The sequence below is a fragment of the Procambarus clarkii genome, chromosome 64 (genome assembly GCF_040958095.1).
Source record: "Procambarus clarkii isolate CNS0578487 chromosome 64, FALCON_Pclarkii_2.0, whole genome shotgun sequence".
NCBI lineage: Eukaryota > Metazoa > Arthropoda > Malacostraca > Decapoda > Cambaridae > Procambarus > Procambarus clarkii.
Genome location: NC_091213.1, coordinates 6403344 through 6422782, shown reverse-complemented (window position 1 = coordinate 6422782; position 19439 = coordinate 6403344). Strand labels below are relative to the sequence as shown.

Sequence of the window (19439 nt, the reverse complement as noted above, 5' to 3'; positions counted from 1 at the left end):
CACACACACACACACACACACCGGGAAGCAGCCCGTAGCAGCTGTCTAACTCCCAGGTACCTATTTACTGCTAGGTAACAGGGCATCAGGTTGAAGAAAACTCTGCCCATTTGTTTTTCCGGCGGTGTCGGGGGGATCGAACCCCGGTCCCTAGGTCCACGAGTCTTGAGCGCTGTCCACTCGGCCACCACCCACCCATCGGTGGAAACATCGGAGTGTGTATATATGAATGCTACACAGTATTCATCTATGGACATCCACATATGTGTATATATGAATGCTACACATTATTCATCAATAGACATCCACATATACGGTGAAACACATGTGAAGAACCTCTCACACACTCACAGCTCCCTGACAAGAGGGAGCCAGCTTAGCTTAGCTGCCAACACCCACACATCGTGTCAGCAAGGCGGACAGCCCGCCGCCTACTTTCATACCTCTCACTGTATTTCCCACTTCTATACTTCCCTTCACCTATGCCTCTCCTTCCTCTTTACCCCTCCTCCCCCCCCCCCCACACACACATTCCCCCTCTCGTAACAGACTCGTAACAGCGTAACCTGAACGGGTAGTCAACATTACCCCTGTACCCCTGTTATCATATTCGGGCACTCAGTCTCTATCACCTCCCTCTTATCAAACCAGGTCACCCGTGGCCAACAGGCACGGGTGGGGTCTGACCGTGGCACCATGTGGTGGGGGGTCACCCTCCCCCCCCCTGGCACCATGATGGGGGGTGGGGTGGCGTGGGGCGCCCTAGTGATGGGGTCAGGAAGGTCGTTATTGGTGGGCGTGGAAGATTCTTGGGGAAAGCTGGTAGTTGGCGTGGGTGGTGTGGCCCCTCTAAATTAAGTATTAAAATTCGACTTGTGCGACACAGTGGTTGCCAGGATCAGGTTGGGTTACCGTTACCTGTGGCAGGTGGCTACCGTTACCTGTGGCAGGGGGCTACCGTTACCTGTGGCAGGTGGCTACCGTTACCTGTGGCAGGTGGCTACCGTTACCTGTGGCAGGTGGCTACCGTTACCTGTGGCAGGTGGTTACCGTTACCTGTGGCAGGTGGTTACCGTTACCTGTGGCAGGTGGCTACCGTTATCTGTGGCAGGTGGCTACCGTTACCTGTGGCAGGTGGCTGCAGGTGACGGATCTCCCAATCCTGAGCACTCCAGATGCCAACTCTGTGAGCAGGAACTGCGGCATGATCTCCCACACTACATCACTGAATGCCCAGTTATTAGACCTTTCAGACCCGTTGGCATGAGGTACCCGGAGCTTTGCAATTACTTTATTCACTATCGTGTTCTTGAAGATATCCTCATAGTGTACCCAAAATTTGCCAGTGCTGGCTACTGAACACATGGCCCTGTATGACTAACCATCCTGCGAGATGGGGACATTGCGTCACTTAGTACTCTGTGCTCCTGGAGTACATGTATTCTAGGTAGCTCCGTAATGGTACATGTACCTAAATGTACTAATAAAAATAAAGCGTCGTGTGTGTGTGCGTGTGTATTCACCTAGTTGTATTCACCTAGTTGAGCTAGCGGGGGTTCAGCTCTGCTCTTTCGGCCCGCCTCTCAACTGCCAATCAACTGTTACTAACTACTATTTTTTTTCTTTTTTCTTTTAGTCCACACCACACACACACACCTCAGGAAGCAGCCCGTGACAGCTGACTAACTCCCAGGTACCTATTTACTGCTAGGTAACAGGAGCATTAGGGTGAAAGAAACTCTGACCATTGTGTGTGTGTGTGTGTGTGTGTGTGTGTGTGTGTGTGTGTGTGTGTGTGTGTGTGTGTGTGTGTGTGTGTGTGTGTGTGTGTAATTAAGTGTAGTTACAGGATGAGAGCTACGCTCGTGGTGTCCCGTCTTCCCAGGACTCTGTCATATAACGCTTTGAAACTACTGACGGTCTTGGCCTCCACCACTACCTCACCTAACTTGTTCCAACCGTCTACCATTTTACGAAAAGTGAATTTTCTAATATTTTTTCGTCAGCTTTGTTTAGTTTATGACGTCATGTTCTTGAAGTTCCAGGTTTTAAGATGTTTTCTCTTATAATTTCGTATATTTCCGTTACTATTTTGTACGTTGGGATCATATCTTTTAGGTCCTCTTTGCAGACGATGAGTCACAATAACGGGGCTGAAGATGTGGTGGCCAGTCACACACCAGAAGATGACCAGACGACAACGTTTCGGTCCGTCTTGGACCATTGGTAATACGATTTAATAATGGTCCAGGACGGATCGAAACGTCGTCGTAACTTCATCTTCTGGTGTGTGGTTTGGTCACTAAGGTCTCTAACGTCTCCTCGTAGCTCTTACCTTTCAGTTCCGGAAGTCATGCCTTTGCACCTTTTCCAGTTCGTTAATGTACTCGCCTAATTATGCTTGCGGGGGTTGAGCTTTGTCTCTTTGGTCCCGCCTCTCAACTGTCAATCAACTGATGTACAGGTTCCTGAGCCTACTGGGCTCTATCATATCTACACTTGAAACTGTGTATGGAGTCAGCCTCCACCACATCACTGCCTAGTGCATTCCGTTTATTAACCACTCTGACACTGAAAAAATTCTTTCTAACTTCTCTGTGGCTCATCTGGGTACTAATTTTCCACCTGTGTCCCCTTGTTCGCGTCCCACCCGTGCTGAAGAGTTTGTCTTTGTCCACCCTCGGGGGGCCTCGTAGCCTGGTGGATAGCGCGCAGGACTCGTAATTCTGTGGCGCGGGTTCGATTCCCGCACGAGGCAGAAACAAATGGGCAAAGTTTCTTTCACCCTGAATGCCTCTGTTACCTAGCAGTAAATAGGTACCTGGGTGTTAGTCAGTTGTCACGGGCTGCTTCCTGGGGGTGGAGGCCTGGTCGAGGACCGGGCCGCGGGGACACTAAAGCCCCGAAATCATCTCAAGATAACCTCAAGATAACCCTGTCAATTCCCCTGAGAATTTTGTAGGTGGTTATCACGTGCCTCTTAAGATATGAGCACAATACAACCGCTGCATATTCCAGCTTTGGTTATCTTGAGGTTATCTTGAGATGATTTCGGGGCTTTTTAGTGTCCCCGCGGCCCGGTCCTCGACCAGGCCTCCACCCCCAGGAAGCAGCCCGTGACAGCTGACTAACACCCAGGTACCTATTTTACTGCTAGGTAACAGGGGCATAGGGTGAAAGAAACTCTGCCCATTGTTTCTCGCCGGCGCCCGGGATCAAACCCGGGACCACAGGATCACAAGTCCAGCGTGCTGTCCGCTTGGCCGACCGGCTCCCCTCATCTTAGCATCATCAGCAAACATGAAGGAATTTTGCATGCCTCCTGGTTGACCGTTTATGTAGACAGTGAACATGTGCATCCTACACACACACACACACACAGTTACATTCGTGTGTAGATTTGGAAGCAGCTGCTCTAATATATTACTCTCTCGTCTGCTCTCAGGGAATACAAATGTAAAAATTTTAAGCGCTCTCAATTATTCAGATGTTTTATTGAGTTTATTGTGGCAGTAAAAGCCCTTTGCACGTGCTGCAGGCCAGCAATGTGCTGCATTGACAGCCTGCACGTGCTGCAGGCCAGCAATGTGCTGCATTGACAGCCTGCACGTGCTGCAGGCCAGCAATGTGCTGCATTGACAGCCTGCACGTGCTGCAGGCCAGCAATGTGCTGCATTGACAGCCTGCACGTGCTGCAGGCCAGCAATGTGCTGCATTGACAGCCTGCACGTGCTGCAGGCCAGCAATATGCTGCATTGACAGCCTGCACGTGCTGCAGGCCAGCAATGTGCTGCATTGACAGCCTGCACGTTCTGCAGGCCAGCAATGTCTCAGGCTGTCAATGTGGCTGTTAGTGTGCAATAATATTACACTAGAGAGCACTAGTGTCTTGAAGAATATCATTGGTCCGGTATCTCTTGTTTGAAAAGTTCTTGTTATTCAACCTGTCATTTTCCTTGCAGATGTTACACCTATTTCGCTGTGTTGTTTAGAAGTAAGGTCTTCCCGCAACCCGTTCTCGCACTTGCTTATAGTCAATATTGGCTTATTTAATAAGTGCATATGTGACATACTAATTGATTGTGAATATTTTAGTTTACCTTGAAAAGCTTCATAGAAAACACCGACCTTACCTAACCTTCTTAGTATGTTAAGCATCTTATTGCTTCTTAATTGCAGTTATTACTTAACCTATACCGTTGATAGGTTAAGTAATAATTGTAAATAAGAAGCAATAAGATGCTTATCTTAACATACTAAGAAGGTTAGGTGAGGTCGGTGTTTTCTATGAAGCTTTTCAAGGTAAACTAAAATATTCACAATCAATTAGTATGTCACATATGCACTTATTAAATAAGCCAATATTGACTATAAGCAAGTGCGAAAACGGGTTGCTTCCCGACGTGATTACTACTAGAGTTTATATTGATTTTTCATTCTAAAGTGTGAATTGACTGCTTTTTGTATGTGGTTTCCTTTTAGGTATTTCTCGTGTGTCCAATAGCATTATGGTTTCACTTGAAAATGTTCGCGAAATGTGTGTATATAACATCATCGTTTGGCTTACCTTCCATGGTGTGTAAGGCTATGTCATAGTGGGCTAGCAGCTGTGAGAGGCAGGAGCGCCCTGCTCTGGGGCCAAATTCACGAAGCAGTTACGCAAGCACTTACGAACGTGTACATCTTTCCTCAACCTTTGACGGCTTTAGTTACATTTATTAAACAGTTTACAAGCATGAAAACTTGGCAGTCAACTGTTGTTATTGTTGTAAACAGCCTCCTGGTGCTTCGGAGCTCATTAACTGTTTAATAATTGTAAACAAAGCCGCCAAAGATTGAGAAAAGATGTACAGGTTCGTAAGTGCTTTCGTGAATCTGGCCCTTGTACTGTGTTGGTCAGGGTTGTGTAGGTCCTGTGAATACATGTCTTTCCTTGCCTTCTTAGCACTCTTTTTAGAGACTTTTATGTGTAATGTTAGTGTTATCAGTCTATAATTTTTGACTCTTTATTTCCTTTTGTGGAGTGGCGCGCATTCTGCCTACTGTATTCTACTTGTGTAACTATAAAAGTTCTGTCTAATGTCTATGTGGCTTATTTGGATACTCAGTTTGTCCCCCTTGTGAGTGTGTCATTTGTGTTAAATAAAATGTATTTATCTACTCACTCAATTCCTGTGAGAACCTTGTATGTGGTGATCATATATCTTCTTTCTTCCAGCGACGTGAAGTTCAAAATCTCCTCGTAGCTCTTACCCCTCAGCTCGGGTACTAGTCTGGTGGCATACCTCTGAGCCGTCTGCAATTTAGTCTTGTGTTTGACTAGATACGGACTCCATGCTGGAGCTCAACTCCAGGATTAGTCTGACACATGTAATATACAAGGTTCTTAATGATTCCTTACACAAGTTTCTAAAGGCCATTCTTATGTTGACCAATCTAGCATATGCCGCTGATGTTATCCTCTTGATGTGGGCCTCTGGAGACAGATCTGGCGTGATATCAGTCCCCCAGGTCTTTCTCTGATTCTTGAAGGATTTCATCTCCCAAATGGTACCTAGTATCCGGCCTCCTGCTTCCTGCACCTATCTTTATTACTTTATATTTGCTCAGGTTAAATAGACATTTGTTGGACCATTCCTTCAGTTTGTCCAGTTCATCGTATAGCCTCATGCTGTCACTCCTGTCTTAATCCTTCTCATAATTTTGAAATCATCAGCAAATATTAAGGGGAATGAGTCAATGCCCTCTGGGAGATCATTTACATTTAAGTCTATCAGAAACAGGGAAGAGCCATGGACACCTGCAAGACAAAACTAGATAGTTTCCTCCAAGGAGTGCCGGACCAACCGGGCTGTGGTGGGTATGTGGGCCTGCGGGCCGCTCCAAGCAACAGCCTGGTGGACCAAACTATCACAAGTCGAGCCTGGCCTCGGGCCGGGCTTGGGGAGTAGAATAACTCCCAGAATCCCATCCAAGTACAACCCAGGTCCAGAATAAGTCCGAATACAGAACCCTGTGGGACTCCGCTGGTGACATCACTCAACTCTGAGGCCTCGCCCCTCATACTAATTCTCTTCTATTGTCTAGGTTCTCCCTTATCCACTGGAGCACCCTACCCAAAACTCCTGGCTGTGTCTCCAACTTATACACTATCCTCATTTAGGGTACTGTGTCACAGGCTTTCTGACAGTCCAAGAAAATACAGTCTGCCCACCTTGTTTAATCTTTGTCACCTGGTCGTAGAATTGGTATGAGGGAGGGAGTGTGGGTGGTGTGGGAGGGAGGGAGGGTAGGGAAGGGAAGGGGTAAGCACCAAGCCATTACGACTATATATCACTTGGAAGGGGGACAGGATATGGATTTTGGATGGAACGGGGAGAAAGGAATGGTGCCCAACCACTTGTGGACGGTCGGGGATTGAACGCCGACCTGCATGAAGCTCTACCGTCGCTCTACCGTCCAGTCCAAGTGGTGGAGACGAATGAGGAAGTATCAGGAGACTCGTCCGACTGACGGCAACCTTAACATTTTGGCGTCAGTGGACGTATTGTTATGGTGGGTCGAGTGTGTTAGTGATGGTTCACTCAGAAGTGGTGGGCACTACAGTGTTTCACTGTAGCTACAGTTACCTTGAGGTTACCTTGAGGTGCTTCCGGGGTCTTAGTGTCCCCGCGACCCGGTCGTCGACCAGGCCTCCACCCCCAGGAAGCAGCCCGTGACAGCTGACTAACACCCAGGTACCTTTCCCAGGTACCGTGTGTGTGTGTGTGTACTCAGTTGTGTTTGCGGGGGTTGAGCTCTGGCTCTTTGGTCCCGCCTCTCAACCGTCAATCAACAGGATTGTGTGTGTGTGTGTGTGTGTGTGTGTGTGTGTGTGTGTGTGTGTGTGTTAAGAGTCAGTACGATGACGGTGTACCAGAAGCGTGTGGTAGAGGTCCTCAGGGACTCGTCACCCAAGGGTAAAGATACACACGGTCACATTGACATTTAAACATAAAAAAATGCGAATCCTGGTTGATATTGTTCACTTATATATTTAGTGGCTGGGGTTTTAATGCTATTGTTAATTGTTTAGATGTAAGGAGTGGAACAATAGCTTATCCTCTGTTGTGTTCGGGAGCTTTGAACTTAATAGACTTTAATTTTAATTAGTTAATCTTACTTTTGATTTGGCATTATTAAGTTACTTAAAGTTTCCTTCAAGTTTAAGTCCCAGTACTTAAGTCCCAGGACAGGGCGAGACGTATAGGCAAGTCTCTTTACACCCGTTGCCTCTCTTCACCAGCAGTGATTAGGTACCTGGGGGTGTTAGTCGACTGTTGTGGCTGGCATCCTGGGAAATGGTCAAATGCTGGATATATATATCCCAGGTATACTCGAATATCCCACAAACCCCGCCAGGCACAACACGAGGAAAATAACAGGAAGACTACACATGAAATATTCCGCAAGCCAAAGACGCTATAGCCACAAGGCCGCCTGCTGCGAGTGGGCCGGAAGGTCCCAGGGCCGGAAGGTCCCAGGGCCGGAAGGTCCCAGGGCCGGAAGGTCCCAGGGCCTAAAAAACGGTTCACGCCTAGAGAAAGTAACAGCTACTGCACAGTTACTAGTCTTGCTCCACACCCACCCAACTGGGCGGCAGCTTTACAGTCATGTGCTCCACACCCACCCAACTGGGCGGCAGCTTTACAGTCATGTGCTCCACACCCACCCAACTGGGCGGCAGCTTTACAGTCATGTACAGTAACCAAATTTTAGATACTTCGCTAAGATTACGGGCAGCACATCATCATGAATGAAGTACTTACACATTTCTTGGACACTATTGATGGTGTTATCTCTGAATTCCAAGATGTCTTCACTTTCCATTATATAATGACGCAAAGTATGCGTCATTACCTTGTTCTGCTGACAGAGTTTACATTTAGTCAAATCTACATCAGCAGATGTTACAAATTCCCAGAGGTACTTGTAGCCGAGCCTAAGCCTAACAGTGGTAACATCTAGAAGTCTGCTAACCTTATTGGATGACCCATAGACGTGCGGTTCTTCCTGCATAATAGAATGGTGATAGATGGAGGAACTGGTGTGAACCTCACTTTGCGTCAAGCCTGCGATATTTTGTTCATGTTCCCGGATTACTACTGCCCTCAGGCTGCTCAAAGGCAGTCCAAGATGGCAATCAATTCACTCTTTGCGAGAAAAAGTTTTGGGCTAACTCATCAGTTCTGTCAAACATTCGGAGACCAATTGTTATCACAACCGCTTTTGCAATAGGCTCGTGCTTGACACAGGATTATTATTTTTTATCTAGGCCTATTACATTTCTTTTATTACTAAGGGATTAGGGGCCTCGTAGCCTGGTGGATAGCGCGCAGGACTCGTAATTCTGTGGCGCGGGTTCGATTCCCGCACGAGGCAGAATCAAATGGGCAAAGTTTCTTTCACCCTGAATGCCCCTGTTACCTAGCAGTAAATAGGTACCTGGGAGTTAGCCAGCTGTCACGGGCTGCTTCCTGGGGGTGGAGGCCTGGTCGAGGACCGGGCCGCGGGGACACTAAAGCCCCGAAATCATCTCAAGATAACCTCAAGATAACCTCAAGAAGGGTATGATCCCAAAACCCCTTCTGGTGTAAAATACAAGCTCCAGTAATTTACTGACGGAGGATTCAATCGGTATAGAATCTCCAGTGTAAAAGGTTGGATAACAAGAACCTGTCATTTTTCTTGCAGATGTGACTGTTTTTCTTGCAGATGTGACTGTTTTTCTTGTAGATGTGACTGTTTTTCTTGCAGATGTGACTGTTTTTCTTGTAGATGTGACTGTTTTTCTTGTAGATGTGACTGTTTTTCTTGTAGATGTGACTGTTTTTCTTGTAGATGTGACTTTTTCTTGTAGATGTGACTTTTTCTTGTAGATGTGACTGTTTTTCTTGTAGATGTGACTGTTTTTCTTGTAGATGTGACTGTTTTTCTTGCAGATGTGACTTTTTCTTGTAGATGTGACTTTTTCTTGTAGATGTGACTTTTTCTTGTAGATGTGACTGTTTTTCTTGTAGATGTGACTTTTTCTTGTAGATGTGACTGTTTTTCTTGTAGATGTGACTTTTTCTTGTAGATGTGACTTTTTCTTGTAGATGTGACTGTTTTTCTTGTAGATGTGACTGTTTTTCTTGTAGATGTGACTGTTTTTCTTGTAGATGTGACTGTTTTTCTTGTAGATGTGACTGTTTTTCTTGTAGATGTGACTGTTTTTCTTGTAGATGTGACTGTTTTTCTTGTAGATGTGACTGTTTTTCTTGTAGATGTGACTGTTTTTCTTGTAGATGTGACTGTTTTTCTTGCAGATGTGACTGTTTTTCTTGTAGATGTGACTGTTTTTCTTGCAGATGTGACTTTTTCTTGTAGATGTGACTGTTTTTCTTGTAGATGTGACTGTTTTTCTTGTAGATGTGACTGTTTTTCTTGCAGATGTGACTTTTTCTTGTAGATGTGACTTTTTCTTGTAGATGTGACTGTTTTTCTTGTAGATGTGACTGTTTTTCTTGCAGATGTGACTTTTTCTTGTAGATGTGACTTTTTCTTGTAGATGTGACTGTTTTTCTTGTAGATGTGACTGTTTTTCTTGCAGATGTGACTTTTTCTTGTAGATGTGACTTTTTCTTGTAGATGTGACTGTTTTTCTTGTAGATGTGACTGTTTTTCTTGCAGATGTGACTGTTTTTCTTGTAGATGTGACTGTTTTTCTTGCAGATGTGACTTTTTCTTGTAGATGTGACTGTTTTTCTTGTAGATGTGACTGTTTTTCTTGTAGATGTGACTGTTTTTCTTGCAGATGTGACTTTTTCTTGTAGATGTGACTTTTTCTTGTAGATGTGACTGTTTTTCTTGTAGATGTGACTGTTTTTCTTGCAGATGTGACTTTTTCTTGTAGATGTGACTTTTTCTTGTAGATGTGACTGTTTTTCTTGTAGATGTGACTGTTTTTCTTGCAGATGTGACTTTTTCTTGTAGATGTGACTTTTTCTTGTAGATGTGACTGTTTTTCTTGTAGATGTGACTTTTTCTTGTAGATGTGACTGTTTTTCTTGTAGATGTGACTGTTTTTCTTGTAGATGTGACTTTTTCTTGTAGATGTGACTGTTTTTCTTGTAGATGTGACTTTTTCTTGTAGATGTGACTTTTTCTTGTAGATGTGACTGTTTTTCTTGTAGATGTGACTTTTTCTTGTAGATGTGACTTTTTCTTGTAGATGTGACTGTTTTTCTTGTAGATGTGACTTTTTCTTGTAGATGTGACTTTTTCTTGTAGATGTGACTGTTTTTCTTGTAGATGTGACTGTTTTTCTTGCAGATGTGACTGTTTTTCTTGCAGATGTGATGATACTAGATGTGATTTTTTTATCTTGATTTAGCATATGAGAAAAAATATTTCGGATTTCTCTCTATTTCACTGATGGCCTTTTGCTCTCTTTGCCTCTCCTGGGTTTTGTATGATTCTTGTAGCTTCCGTTCAATTGTTTCTATTTCTCTACCTAACCTTCTTCGCCGTTCTTGAGATAGGGTGCGACTCTCAAGTTGTTCCGCGATTCGTTTTCTTCGCCTATATAGGGAACGACGTTCCCGTTCCAATCTACATCTCTTTCTCTTTTTTCTTAGGGGTATGCGGTTTGAACATATTTCTAGTGCTACTGAGCTTATTTTTTCCAGGCACTGGTTCAGGTTTGCATTTTCTAGCTGTTCTTCCCAGTTTATTTCTGTGAAGTCCTGGTTTATTTGCTCCCAGTTTATCTGTTTATTATTGAAGTTGAATTTGCTGAAATCTCCTCCACCGGGAATCTGGACTGGTTTTGGAGGTCCATTCCCCATGGTTGTCATAACTTCAATTAAGTTGTGATCTGAGTAACAGGTATTTGTAATCATTATGTTCCTGATCAATTCATCATTATTAGTGAAAATGAGGTCCAGCGTGTTCTCCTTCCTAGTTGGTTCTACTATTTGCTGGTTTAAGGCAAACCTGTCGCACATCCGTAGCAGGTCATTTGCATGTGCCTGTTCATTTAGGCTACTTCCCGGAATTCTCTCTGATATAACTGTATTAGCCAGGAGCTCCATTTCAGGTGCCGTAGGTTGAAGTCCCCAAGCAGGATGATGTTCGGGGCTGGATTTGTGAGGTTTTCCAAGCAGTGCTCTATGTTCATTAGTTGGTCTTTAAACTGCTAAGGGTTTGCCTCCGGTGACTTGTATACAAGGACAATAACTACGTTTAAGATCTTTATTCTGATTATCAGCACTTCCACCATATCATTTGTGGTGTTTAGCAGCTCAGTACAGATGAGTAGTGTGTCTGAGATGTAGAGGCTGATGTGTGATGTTCCTTGCCCTTTTGCTTCTTTTTCAAACTTTTTCTTACCTGGAGCATACCTGTAGAGGGTTCTGGGAGTGCTTCTACTCCCAGAGGCCCGGCTCGACTTGTGATAACTTGGTCCAACAGGCTGTTGCTTGGAGCGGCCCGGAGGCCCGGAGTCTTCTTAGACTGTCTGTCTCTCCTCGGGGTCTGTCTCTGGAGTCTGTCTGTCGGCAATGAATATCAACGCTTCAGAGACTACTACATTATCGTCATGTGAAGTATTTGGCATGCATCCTAGAGGAAATACTTTAGGAGGCGCAAGTACTGGAGTAAGGAGTCTGTCTATGAAGGTATGTATAAGCAATCTGAGAACACGGAAGACCTTGGAGAAGTGGGCGTGGTTGCGGGCGTGGTTGCGGGCGCGATTGGGCATCGTTAAAACCCACCAACGGTACACTTTACTCCTACAGTATGGCGTGAAGTATGTGTATATAATGCTCAAATCCACAAGGGCCGTGACGAGGATTCGAACCTGCGTCCGGGAGCATCCCAGACGCTGCCTTAATCGACTGAGCTACGACAGTCGATTTTAACCCTGTCGTAGCTCAGTCGATTAAGGTTGTATATGTTGCTGATCAGCCTACACAAGCTGGAGGGTGCAGGAGCACATGCCACATACTGTGCAGGCATTATGTATCGCGCATGTTGTGATACATAAGTGACCCGCTATGTATCGCAACATTTTTTTTTACGATAAAATACTTTAGCTCCTATAATAAATGATACGAAAGAGTTAATGTTTAGTTTGGTGTTAGGCTTGAGACTTAAGAATCGTGGTAGGTTATTAAATCCATAACAACCACTCATTAATCAACCTGCAGGTGTCTTACAAAGTGTGGTACTAAACTAACCACTCGGTGTGTGTGTATATATATATATATATATATATATATGTATATATATATATATATATATATATATATATATATATATATATATATACAGAGAAGCGTGATACGTCTATCGGTGTATACCTTTCATTTCCTATATTTTGTGTATGGTATATACAAAAGTTTCCAGTGAGGTTACTGGAAAATATTAGAGGGGCTGGTCCCAAACCTGCACACAGAAATAACATCACATGAGACCAGAAGGCATGGCAGGATGTACAGAATACCCCCGTTGAAGAGCAGAGGTGCAACAGGTACTCTGAGAGAGAACTATCAACATCAGAGGCCCGAGACTGTTCAACACGCTTCCACTACACATAAGGGACATAACTGGCCGACCCCTCACAGTGTTCAAGAGAGAACTATCAACATCAGAGGCCCGAGACTGTTCAACACGCTTCCACTACACATAAGGGACATAACTGGCCGACCCCTCACAGTGTTCAAGAGAGAACTATCAACATCAGAGGCCCGAGACTGTTCAACACGCTTCCACTACACATAAGGGACATAACTGGCCGACCCCTCACAGTGTTCAAGAGAGAACTATCAACATCAGAGGCCCGAGACTGTTCAACACGCTTCCACTACACATAAGGGACATAACTGGCCGACCCCTCACAGTGTTCAAGAGAGAACTATCAACATCAGAGGCCCGAGACTGTTCTACACGCTTCCACTACACATAAGGGACATAACTGGCTGACCCCTCACAGTGTTCAAGAGAGAACTATCAACATCAGAGGCCCGAGACTGTTCAACACGCTTCCACTACACATAAGGGACATAACTGGCCGACCCCTCACAGTGTTCAAGAGAGAACTATCAACATCAGAGGCCCGAGACTGTTCAACACGCTTCCACTACACATAAGGGACATAACTGGCCGACCCCTCACAGTGTTCAAGAGAGAACTTGATAAACACCCCTGAAGGATACCTGATCAACCAGGCTGTGATTCATACGTCAGGCTGCGAGCAGCCGCGTCCAACAGCCTGGTTGACCAGTCCAGCAACCAGGAGGCCTGGACAGAGACTGGGTCGCGGAGATCTTGACCCCTGGAACCATCGCAGGGTAACCGCTAGATAAGCTAAGGAGAGAGAGAGAGAGAGAGAGAGAGCAGAGAGAGAGAGAGAGAGAGAGAGAGAGAGAGAGAGAGAGAGAGAGAGAGAGAGAGGGAGAGGGGTAACCCAGCAAGACACACTACACCACAGTACAGTGTTGGGTCAAGGCAGGCAGAGGCTACAGGTGTTCCCTCACTCACAGGTATTACAGGTATTTGACCTTGCTGTAGCAGAGGGCGTGTCCATCTCCGCCTGGCGCGCCTCAGAGGCCGAGGTCTAACAGTCTACGTTTCTCCAACAGTAGCCAACCGTTCACACACCTCCCCAATATGCTGTGATGTTCACAAAGTTACACTTTGTTCACTCATGAACAGGTTGTAGCCCTGTGGACGAAGCTTTGTTTAAATTGCATTCATACGCAACATTGAATCATACTTGCTGTATATATCTTGAGGTTATCTTGAGATGATTTCGGGGCTTTAGTGTCCCCGCGGCCCGGTTCTCGACCAGGCCTCCACCCCCAGGAAGCAGCCCGTGACAGCTGACTAACACCCAGGTACCTATTTTACTGCTAGGTAACAGGGGCATAGGGTGAAATCCGGGTTCGATCCCCGGTGGAGGCGGAGATAAATGGGCAAAAACATTCTTTCACCCTGATGCCATGTTACCTAGCAGTAAATAGGTACCTGAGAGTTAGACAGCTGCTACGGGCTGCTTCTTGGGGGGGGGAGGGAAGGGGGGGTATAACAAAAAGGAGGCCTGGTCGAGGACCGGGCCGCGGGGATGCTAAGCCCCGAAATCGTCTCAAGATAACGTCGAGGTAAGATGGTCGTGATAAAGTTACTTTACCTGTACATAGGTTGGCATGTCTTAGAAAATTGTTGATTCTTGAATACATTTAACACCATGAATTTACGTCACGGCTTTAAAGTATTCAGTGGTATACATTCCACCAAATATGTATCCCACTACAAGGTGTACATACCCAGGGATACATACCCAGGGATACATACCCATGGATACATACCCAGGGATACTTTCCCAGGGATACATACCCAGGGATACATACCCAGGGATACATATCCAGGGATACATACCCAGGGATACATACCCAGGGATACATACCCAGGGATACATACCCAGGGATACATACCCAGGGATACATACCCAGGGATACATACCCCAGGGATACATACCCAGGGATACATACCCCAGGGATACATACCCAGGGATACATACCCAGGGATACATACCCCAGGGATACATACCCCAGGGATACATACCCAGGGATACATACCCAGGGATACATACCCAGGGATACATACCCCAGGGATACATATCCAGCTGTAGTCTCCTGACGCAACATCTCTGAAAGGTATGTTGGAGCAGGGGCCCAGCAGTCCTGCAGGATGACCTCTCTGCTGTCACGTGGTGGGGAGCGTGCATAGGTCGTTGGGTAAGATGCCGAGAGAGAGAGAGAGAGAGAGAGAGAGAGAGAGAGAGAGAGAGAGAGAGAGAGAGAGATTAACCTGGAGGTAAAGTAGACGTTAATGAGGTTCACAGCGGGGGTAGGTAAGGGTCGGCTCTGACCTGTAATTGTGTCTTTGTTTTATGTAATTAGGTCGTCATGGTGTTAGGGTCGTTAATGCGGCCGGCCTTTTCTCTTGTCCACATGTTTTCCTATAGCTATAAAACTATCGCGTTTAAAATTTGAGTGAGTATGAACCTTTACGCATCGTGTTCCGTTGTAAACTCACGCGCACGCACAAATGGATGGGTGTACCCCCCACTCCACACACACACACACACACACACACACACACACACACACACACACACACACACACACACACACACACACACACACAAAGTCGGACTGGCGAACAGTAACAAGTGGAGTACCTCAAGGATCGGTGCTGGGACCAATCCTCTTTCTAATTTACGTAAATGATATGTTTACAGGAGTGGAATCATACATGTCAATGTTTGCAGATGACGCAAAATTAATGAGAAGAGTTGTGACAGACGAGGATTGTAGGATCCTCCAAGAGGACTTAAACAGGCTGCAGAGATGGTCAGGGAAATGGCTACTGGAGTTTAACACCAGTAAATGTAAAGTTATGGAAATGGGATCAGGTGACAGGAGACCAAAGGGACAGTACACAATGAAGGGGAACAGCCTACCTGTAACGATTCGAGAAAGAGACCTGGGAGTGGATGTGACACCTAATCTAACTCCTGAGGCACATATAAATAGGATAACGACAGCAGCGTACTCTACACTGGCGAAAATTAGAACTTAATTCAGAAACCTAAATGAGGAAGCTTTTAGGGCGCTTTACACTGCCTACGTGAGACCCGTCTTAGAGTATGCCGCGCCATCATGGAGCCCCCACCTGAAGAAACACATAAAAAAACTGGAGAAGGTTCAGAGGTTTGCGACGAGGCTTGTCCCAGAGCTACGAGGGATGGGATATGAAGAGCGGCTGAATGAACTGAACCTTACGACACTAGAGAAAAGAAGGGAGAGAGGAGATATGATAGGGACATATAAAATACTCAGGGGAATTGACAAAGTGGAAATAGATGAAATGTTCACACGTAATAATAACAGAACGAGGGGACATGGGTGGAAACTGGAAACTCAGATGAGTCACAGAGATGTTAGGAAGTTTTCTTTTAGCGTGAGAGTAGTAGAAAAATGGAATGCACTTGGGGAACAGGTTGTGGAAGCAAATACTATTCATACTTTTAAAACTAGGTATGATAGGGAAATGGGACAGGAGTCATTGCTGTAAACAACCGATAGCTAGAAAGGCGGGATCCAAGAGTCAATGCTCGATCCTGCAGGCACATATAGGTGAGTACACACATGAAGTGGAGGCTGACTCCATACACAGTTTCAAATGTAGATATGATAGAGCCCAATAGGCTCAGGAACCTGTACACCTGTTGATTGACGGTTGAGAGGCGGGACCAAAGAGCCAGAGCTCAACCCCCGCAAGCACAATTAGGTGAGTACAATTAGGTGAGTACACACACACACACACACACACACACACACACACACACACACACACACACACACATATACTGCATTTGCCTGGACTGCCAGAAAGCTTTTGACACAGTTTTTTACAAGCGACTTCTATGTAAATTAGACAATCCGGCTGGTGTATTAGGAAGAGTGGTGGGGAGGGTGTAGCAGGCTCTTATCAGGCAGGAGGCAGTGTGCCCAACCTGTCCTCCTTGAGGTTATCAGGCTCTTATCAGGCAGGAGGCAGTGTGCCCAACCTGTCCTCCTTGAGGTTATCTTGAGATGATTTCGGGGCTTAGCGTCCCCGCGGGCCGGTCCTCGACCAGGCCTCCTTTTTGTTATAGACCCCCAGGAAGCAGCCCGTAGCAGTTGTCTAACTCCCAGGTACCTATTTACTGCTAGGTAAACAGGGGCATCAGGGTGAAAGAAACATTTTACCCATTTGTCTCCGCCTCCACAGGGGATCGAACCCGGAACCTCAGGACTACGAATTCGAAGCGCTGTCCACCCAGCTGTCAGACTGCTAACCAGAAAACGTACCAGGCCTAAGCAGAAACCAACCCGTTCTCACACTTTCGTATAGTCAATATTGACTTATTAAATACGTGCATATGTGACATACTAAACATACTAGTTTACCTTGAAAAGCTTCAAACAAAACACCGACCTTACCTAACCTTCTTAGTATGTTAAGATAAGCATCTTATTGCTTCGTAATTACAATTATTACTTTACTTATTATAGGTATACGTTAAGTAATAATTGTAATTACGAAGCAATAAGATGCTTATCTTAACACACTAAGAAGGTTAGGTAAGGTCGGTGTTTTCTATGAAGCTTTTCAAGGTAAACTAGTATGTTAAGTATGTCACATATGCACGTATTTAATAAGTCAATATTGACTGTAAGAAAGTGCGAGAACGGGTTGCCAGAAACGTACGAATCCAAACAACCCACTAAACCAATGGACAAGTATAAGAGAACGTAAAAATTACGGTGTTTAAGTCTGCCTAATACGCTGCCTTTTTTGGTCAGAGGCGGACACTGTTAACACGGCGACGGGCAAGGTGAGAACACGGGCTGCCCAGGAAACGAAAATGACTTAAATACAAATTATGACATTTGTCGATCGCCCTGACGATCAGGTTTGGTGAGGATCTGAGCGTCGGTCTGAACAACTGATACTCTTGTGTGTCAAGCCTGGCCTCGGGCCGGGCTTGGGGAGTAGAACAACTCCCAGAACCCCATCAACCAGGTATCAACCAAAAGCCTGGTGGACCAAACTCTCACAAGTCAAGCCTGGCCTCGGGCCGGGCTTGGGGAGTAGAACAACTCCCAGAACCCCATCAACCAGGTATCAACCAACAGCCTGGTGGACCAAACTCTCACAAGTCAAGCCTGGCCTCGGGCCGGGCTTGGGGAGTAGAACAACTCCCAGAACCCCATCAACCAGGTATCAACCAACAGCCTGGTGGACCAAACTCTCACAAGTCAAGCCTGGCCTCGGGCCGGGCTTGGGGAGTAGAACAACTCCCAGAACCCCATCAACCAGGTATCAACCAACAGCCTGGTGGACCAAACTCTCACAAGTCAAGCCTGGCCTCGGGCCGGGCTTGGGGAGTAGAAGAACTCCCAGAACCCCATCAACCAGGTATCAACCAACAGCCTGGTGGACCAAACTCTCACAAGTCAAGCCTGGCCTCGGGCCGGGCTTGGGGAGTAGAAGAACTCCCAGAACCCCATCAACCAGGTATCAACCAACAGCCTGGTGGACCAAACTCTCACAAGTCAAGCCTGGCCTCGGGCCGGGCTTGGGGAGTAGAAGAACTCCCAGAACCCCATCAACCAGGTATCAACCAACAGCCTGGTGGACCAAACTCTCACAAGTCAAGCCTGGCCTCGGGCCGGGCTTGGGGAGTAGAACAACTCCCAGAACCCCATCAACCAGGTATCAACCAACAGCCTGGTGGACCAAACTCTCACAAGTCAAGCCTGGCCTCGGGCCGGGCTTGGGGAGTAGAACAACTCCCAGAACCCCATCAACCAGGTATCAACCAACAGCCTGGTGGACCAAACTCTCACAAGTCAAGCCTGGCCTCGGGCCGGGCTTGGGGAGTAGAACAACTCCCAGAACCCCATCAACCAGGTATCAACCAACAGCCTGGTGGACCAAACTCTCACAAGTCAAGCCTGGCCTCGGGCCGGGCTTGGGGAGTAGAACAACTCCCAGAACCCCATCAACCAGGTATCAACCAACAGCCTGGTGGACCAAACTCTCACAAGTCAAGCCTGGCCTCGGGCCGGGCTTGGGGAGTAGAACAACTCCCAGAACCCCATCAACCAGGTATCAACCAACAGCCTGGTGGACCAAACTCTCACAAGTCAAGCCTGGCCTCGGGCCGGGCTTGGGGAGTAGAAGAACTCCCAGAACCCCATCAACCAGGTATCAACCAACAGCCTGGTGGACCAAACTCTCACAAGTCAAGCCTGGCCTCGGGCCGGGCTTGGGGAGTAGAAGAACTCCCAGAACCCCATCAACCAGGTATCAACCAACAGCCTGGTGGACCAAACTCTCACAAGTCAAGCCTGGCCTCGGGCCGGGCTTGGGGAGTAGAAGAACTCCCAGAACCCCATCAACCAGGTATCAACCAACAGCCTGGTGGACCAAACTCTCACAAGTCAAGCCTGGCCTCGGGCCGGGCTTGGGGAGTAGAAGAACTCCCAGAACCCCATCAACCAGGTATCAACCAACAGCCTGGTGGACCAAACTCTCACAAGTCAAGCCTGGCCTCGGGCCGGGCTTGGGGAGTAGAACAACTCCCAGAACCCCATCAACCAGGTATCAACCAACAGTATCAAAAGTGTTTGAAATATCTGGAGTTTATAATAGTAATAATAATTGATAATATTTGTTATTAACAAGTGATATTTTGTCCATATCATTGTCGGTATTTGTATGACACTGTTCTTTATCCTCTTTATTACCACAAGTTGATTACCTGATACTTCATACTCATCTGTGTCAGAAAACTTTACTAT

General features: G+C 46.3%; 2 protein-coding genes across 5 annotated transcripts in view; one reads left to right on the top strand and one right to left on the bottom strand.

The window, feature by feature from the left end:
* The window catches only part of LOC138354675 (uncharacterized protein MCAP_0864-like), a 29900-nt gene extending 19483 nt beyond the window's left edge, over window positions 1-10417 (bottom strand). Inside the window, exons 1-2 of the mRNA XM_069309033.1 lie at window positions 8663-10417; window positions 7809-7905 (exon numbers count right to left, since the gene is read on the bottom strand). Of these exons, the coding sequence (XP_069165134.1) occupies window positions 7809-7905; window positions 8663-10417 (1852 nt within the window). The remainder of the gene's footprint in view (window positions 1-7808; window positions 7906-8662) is intronic.
* The window catches only part of LOC123768916 (Ankyrin repeat-rich membrane spanning), an 866672-nt gene that overhangs the window by 416271 nt on the left and 430962 nt on the right, over window positions 1-19439 (top strand). The window lies entirely within an intron of this gene.